Below are 6,308 nucleotides of genomic sequence, written 5' to 3'. Positions count from 1 at the left end.
ATAGATTGTCTTGGCCAACTGAATGCTACAAGATCACTAATCTTGTCTATATTGATGGTCCTAACCAGAACAGTTTTTTTTTCAATGGAGATTTGATCAGAGTTAGTTAAGCTCGCTCTCCACGAAATTGGGCTTTGTTGCACCACCTGTAGCCGCTATTAATTTACGAGCAGCCTTTGCGGTTAGCTGCTTACAAGGATCTTTTCCAATGGTAGATTTATGTGCTGTCTGCTCAGTACGCGCTATCTTTGATTGGTTATAAACAACGAATGCTGAACACTGATCTCGGTTGTCAGTTTCTATATGGGTCGACGATTACACACAAACAGTGTTACATTCAATTTAAACGCGCCCTTAAATGAGAGAGAAGACGGACGAACAGTGCCTGCAGCGACATCTAAGAATGATCCTTTGGCGCCAACTCTTTAACAATAAACTCCGAATTTAATGTTACCTCGCGCAGTGTTTCCCGGTAAACAAATGGTTACGTATTTGTAAATTATGTTCTTAATATACGATTGTCATTAACTAGATTTAAGCAGTTCTTTGAGATCAAACTACGTTTAGAAAAAGATTATACTACTGAATGAAAAAAAACTGAGATCAGGGTAGAAAGTGAACGTTCCAAATATACGTTTGACTTGAGATTTGAGGACAGGCATCTCAGGCATACAAAATGTAGCAATAGAATAAATTTGCTTGAACTTACGTAGCCCTTAAGTAGTTCTTCTTAGCCTTATAGGCTAAAGAGCAAATATGTAAGCTAAAATGGAGGGCTTTTGAGTCGATTGATAGCCATTACAGTCTCCTGTTTCTATTATATAGTTAGATTTTCTGATCAGTTATAAGAAACATCTTGTCGATATGCATGATCATTCGTTAAAATAGTTTATACGTACGGTATTTCAATAAACATGATTGTTTACCCTACTTTTAATGCGATAATTGCTATATGAGAAATGTTAAAACTATTTGTAACGGTAAGTTCTAATTATGTTTATAGTGCACTTAACGGTGAAAACGGCCTTACCGACTTTCACATTCGCCGCGGTGTACATTTGCCATCAATCAACAGTAAAAGAGTGAATGATTGATTAAGGACGCGCGCATGATCGGAAAGGCCCAATAAATTTAACGGGCTACTTAGTTCAATGAGGAAAACTAAATTACTGTAAATAAAAAAAAAATTGTTAAAAATTAACCTTTCATGGTAAATTATACCTATAATGCTAAATGAATGCTTAAAAGATCTAGCACAGCAACCACTGCTTCTACCTCACATGGTTCATTCGATTTTGGATAACGTTTTGCCGGATCCATGAACGATGTTAGTAGACGATAGCCAAAGTAAGCTATAGTTACAAATCATAGCTTTCCATAACTTCTCGTTCGTCAGATACTAACAACAAAAGTCATTAATAATCAATCTAGTAGATCAATACGTAAAATAACGTTGATTCCGCCAAGAAGAGAAGCCAGGTTCAACTAGAAACAGATGAAAGAGTATATACGCGAGAGAATTGATGAAAAATGCTTGAGAAGGAACGGCGCACGTAAGTATATTGTCATTAACTTTTTGCTGCAGCGAAGGCAGTATCTTCAATTGTTGAACAGCCTTCCAAATATAAAGTCTAGCAGCATAATACACACAAAGACTCGGTCTACGAACTGTCCCTCGAAGTCAACTCTCCTAATGTTCCGGTATGCAAACATTACTTGAATGAATGCCGATCCAAGCACAACCCCCTGGCGGTTCCTCGTTAACTTAGTCGGATGGTAAAAAACGTTTTTTGTATTTTAGGTCCGCTACTTTAGCCGCAAGCATTAGTTTAGACTGTTGGCTCTCATCACGAAACAAAATGTGTTGATATAAGGATTCGAACTTCGAGCATTACGCGCTCCTAAATTTAAATGACCAACTCGTTATCTACTACGTGATCAAGGGTCTGATGTGGTCAGATTGTGTGCCAAAAACTTCATTCACCACTTCATTCACTTCAATCATTAGGAAGGACTATGTTTATTTATTCACATACTTTACGGATGCAATTTAACGACATTCGATATGGGCTATCTTCGTTGAACCTCCAGAGAAGTGCGTCTTTACCTCTCATTGTTGAACAAAAGGCAATAGACCTCGGCGGGCCCTGGCGTATTGCAACTACTGTTTCACACACATTCACAGCATACACATATGTATATGTATATATATATATATATATATATATATAATTTACTCTAAATTAGCATGAAAATAAATGCCAACTTATTTAAATAAAACAGAGCATTTAAATATTGCAACAACCACTGTATAATTTTATAAATTGCGCAGTCAGTACTTTGTCATCGTTTTTACAAATAACATTACCGACGAAGGAATGGTATAGTGCTGTTCAACACTGGCGCAAGTATTGCAAAAGAGTAGAGTATTAAGTACAGACATCTATAAAAAAAGAGGAAAAAGAGATTTAGAAGAAACCGTTCAGGCCTCTGAGCACGAGCTTGCATAACCTAGACCGCGCCAATTCCATTTAGAAATTCTCGAAATGCCCCGTTTTTGTCATTACCAGTTCTCGTAAAATGGTGGAGTAGGTAACATGTTTGCTTACTTAAGTTAGGGACACGTGAGGTGAGCTAGCCTTGAATCCGGGCGTAGACAAACTTCGTGGCGTGATGGAAGAGCCGGCCGTCTTAACTAATTTACGACGGCTTAAATAGAAGGCGTAAAGCAGAAAAATATTTTTGTCGTAAACATAGTACCGATAAAATGAAATATTTATCTAATAAAAGACTAAAGGTAGATCATAATAAGACTAAAGAAAAATACTTGAATCATCTTTTACATATGCATTTAATAACGTTACAAACTCATAATCACGCTTGTATTGGCATTCCGGTTTAGAATGATTAAACCGAAGCTATTATTTACAGTGAATACCAATATCATATCTGTATAGAACAGAGATATTCACTACTAAGCATTTCATTTTTACTTTAAAAAAATTAATTAGTCAACCTGCTTAAATGATTTCTGATCTCGTAAGATTCGGTGACCTTAGAAAGACCCCTTTTTTATCTCTGGTGTGGGATCGCAGTGGCCAAAGGCTCGTTCTCCTGTTTAGCCGCCGAAACCGTAAAGGATACGTCCCTGCCTCTTGAGGGCGTAGACGACGTCCATGCCGGTGACAGTCTTCCTTTTGGCGTGCTCGGTGTAGGTGACAGCGTCACGGATGACGTTTTCAACGAATGCTTTAAGGACACCCCGAGTCTCTTCGTAGATCAGACCAGAGATAGGCTTGACACCGCTACGGCGAGCGAGACGAAGGATGGCTGGCTTGGTGATATCCTGAATGTTATCACGAAGAACTTTACGGTGACGTTTGGCGCCTCCCTTTCTGAGTCCTTTACCTCCCTTGCCACGTCCAGACATTAAGGCTGGATTCGTTCTCAACAAGCTGAAAAAATAGAGTGCCGAGTCCATTTGCAGGGCTCTTATTTACAGCCAGCAAAGGCACTAGATGTGCTGGCGCTGTAATCGCTAACCTGCAGACCCCTCAATGGCGCCAATCACGAGCATCAATAGCTTATCTTCCTCTTCTAAGGGCTTCAAATGTCTGTTGTTTAAAAAGGCACTAGAACCAAGGAGAACATTTATTCGGTTTTAAAATTATCACCATTAGGTTTCTAGAATGTATTGGTGTATATGGATTCAACAGGTGGATTCCATTTGTCGGGAAATTTAGAGCAATGGGCTCATTTAATTGCATGCTTACTGTGGATCTATATGCTACAAAAAATATAGGTAGACAGAAGAACATAAAACCGTGTTTTCGTGACAGTCTTAGCAAGGTTTTTATCCTTTGTGTACCGATTAACAGTATATCAGTAGTAACAGATCGGAAAATGAAGTTGCATGACATATGTCTATTAAAACCTGTGTAAAATTATCTTTTCATGTCAAATCATAAAAATGCATACACAGATCATATAAAAATTAATTAATGTTTGTTTTAAATTACATTTTCTATCGGACCTTCAGGTTAATTGCCATAGTCAATATAAACTCTCAGGTGAATATGATCGGATGCTTCTTTCAGCGGCGTCCCGCTAGAGGGCGTTGCCCATTTATCGAACTCCCCTTTCCTAAACGCTATATAAGTCCAAAACCGAGCTCTGTCTTCAACATTTGCTGTTAACAGACGGTCAAAAATGGCGCGTACCAAGCAGACCGCTCGTAAGTCCACTGGCGGAAAGGCCCCCCGTAAGCAGCTGGCCACCAAGGCTGCCCGTAAATCGGCTCCAGCTACAGGCGGTGTAAAAAAACCCCATCGTTACAGGCCTGGTACCGTCGCTCTCCGTGAGATCCGTCGTTACCAGAAATCGACTGAGCTTCTCATTCGCAAGCTGCCCTTCCAACGTCTTGTGCGCGAGATCGCTCAGGATTTCAAAACCGATCTGCGTTTCCAGAGCTCGGCGGTCATGGCTCTCCAGGAGGCGTCCGAGGCTTATCTGGTCGGTCTCTTTGAGGACACCAATCTATGCGCCATCCATGCCAAACGTGTCACCATTATGCCTAAGGACATCCAACTGGCTCGTCGTATTCGCGGAGAGCGCGCTTAAGTTACTGGAATCTTTACTTCAGTAAGAAAAAAACGGCCCTTTTCAGGGCCACCAACATCCAGAAGATCATGCACTTTACTGTGCATTCTCAAATAATTAAATATACTTTTGCAGACCATTTACATATTAAGTAACTGGTAGTTTATAGATGAGTGATGGATATGTCTGCTCAATATATTGCGGGCAAATTTCCAGTCCACCGCAAGGCGTCATCAATATTAAAGCTGCTTAATTTGAATGAAATAGTGTTTTGGAAAAAATGATCTGAACGTCATCATGTCTGGTCGCGGAAAGGGAGGAAAGTCAAAAACGAAGGCTAAGACCAGGTCTTCGCGGGCAGGACTTCAGTTCCCCGTCGGTCGTATCCATCGTCTGCTTCGCAAGGGCAACTATGCTGAGCGAGTTGGAGCGGGCGCCCCTGTGTACCTAGCTGCCGTTCTTGAGTACCTTGCTGCTGAGGTCCTTGAGTTGGCCGGTAACGCTGCTCGTGACAACAAAAAGACTAGGATTATCCCCCGTCACCTTCAGTTAGCTATCCGTAACGACGAGGAGTTGAACAAGCTTCTTTCAGGAGTGACCATTGCCCAGGGTGGCGTCCTACCCAATATCCAGGCTGTCCTCCTCCCCAAGAAGACCGAGAAGGCCCAGGCCTAAATTACTCGCCGTCATTGAAAAAACGGCCCTTTTCAGGGCCACCATATATTAAGGGATCAAACGCTGAAAACAATTTTAAATGTATTTTTAATATATACATATATATGCAGTCGAATCTAGGCTCGATTAAAAAAACGATTAGGAATTTTCGGTGATCTATACATCTATTAAAAGCGTACGTTTGCCCACGCACAGATATAAAAGCCTTAGAAGGGAAAGTCTCGATTTCAGCGGGCAAATGTTTATTCTTTTGATTGTGTCAGAAAATTTTTGGCGCGGAACACGTAACTCACTGTTGTTGAGTTGGCCACAGAAGCTGTACTTTTCAACAGTGTTTGCACTCTAATTTAGGACAATAAGAAGGGTATGCTTTGACTTTCATAATGTTTTTTGATTCCGCTACAGCTATTGTTTAACACTAAACCGACTACTAGCGGTTAATTTGATCGTCCGCAATTTTTTTCACTAGTTTATGTATTTAAATATTATCGCATCGCCATCGAAGATCCACGTTTAATTACAAAAAAAGAAATTTAAATCGCTCATTTTCGTGAGCGACGATAGAGATCGATATACGAGAAGCGTTGGTAGGTCTATTGTTAAAACCACTTCTAAAAGTCTCTAGTTAACTTCGCTGAATTAGCGGTTGCATGGTTTTACAATCTTGCCTGATTATTTGACACATTCGTCGATTCATGAATATTAATACGTTTCTGATGCGATGGTCGTGTGCTATTCGACTCTGATCTTCTTTAATAACGATGCTAATATTTTTTAACATATTGTGAGGCCTTGTGTAAACGACATCAATAAAATTAGGTCAGTTTGCTTAAACGTTTTCGACCTCGTTGGATTTAGTGGCCCTGAAAAGGGCCGTTGTTTTTTGATAGGGCAAGTTGTTGTTTAGCCGCCGAAACCGTAAAGGGTACGTCCCTGCCTCTTGAGGGCGTAGACGACGTCCATGGCGGTGACAGTCTTCCTTTTGGCGTGCTCGGTGTAGGTGACAGCGTCACGGATGACGTTTTCAAGGAATA

The 6,308-nt window shown here is 40.5% G+C and overlaps 3 protein-coding genes across 5 annotated transcripts in view; 2 read left to right on the top strand and 1 right to left on the bottom strand.

Moving 5' to 3' along the window:
• Positions 1-2,832: 2,832 nt before the first annotated feature.
• On the bottom strand, positions 2,833-3,500 carry LOC111244023 (histone H4-like). The gene has a single exon (XM_022790553.2). It carries the CDS (start codon positions 3,479-3,481, stop codon positions 3,119-3,121), a length of 363 nt encoding a protein of 120 aa, XP_022646288.2. The 5' UTR covers positions 3,482-3,500; the 3' UTR covers positions 2,833-3,118.
• A 696-nt stretch (positions 3,501-4,196) lies between these two features.
• LOC111244025 (histone H3) overlaps positions 4,197-6,308 on the top strand; it is a 21,302-nt gene continuing 19,190 nt past the window's right edge. For all 3 annotated transcript variants that reach the window (XR_015321301.1, XR_015321300.1, XM_022790555.2), the window contains exon 1: positions 4,197-4,641. Coding sequence is in view for 1 of the 3 variants with exons in the window: in XM_022790555.2 (XP_022646290.1) it covers positions 4,210-4,620 (411 nt within the window). In the remaining 2 variants the exon portion in view is untranslated. The remainder of the gene's footprint in view (positions 4,642-6,308) is intronic.
• On the top strand, positions 4,891-5,956 carry LOC147757882 (histone H2A). The gene has a single exon (XM_086980348.1). It carries the CDS (start codon positions 4,897-4,899, stop codon positions 5,272-5,274), a length of 378 nt encoding a protein of 125 aa, XP_086836474.1. The 5' UTR covers positions 4,891-4,896; the 3' UTR covers positions 5,275-5,956.

Source organism: Varroa destructor, unplaced genomic scaffold (genome assembly GCF_002443255.2).
Source record: "Varroa destructor unplaced genomic scaffold, Vdes_3.0 BEIS01000002.1, whole genome shotgun sequence".
In the NCBI taxonomy this organism is placed as follows: Eukaryota; Metazoa; Arthropoda; class Arachnida; order Mesostigmata; family Varroidae; genus Varroa; species Varroa destructor.
Note: the sequence above shows the minus strand (reverse complement) of the source record. Positions and strands in the feature narration are given on the sequence as shown.

What these genes read in the sequence shown, in the direction of transcription:
- LOC111244023 (XM_022790553.2), bottom strand. Translation starts at nt 3,481, where the DNA reads ATGGACTCGGCACTCTATTTTTTCAGCTTGTTGAGAACGAATCCAGCC.
- LOC147757882 (XM_086980348.1), top strand. Translation starts at nt 4,897, where the DNA reads ATGTCTGGTCGCGGAAAGGGAGGAAAGTCAAAAACGAAGGCTAAGACC.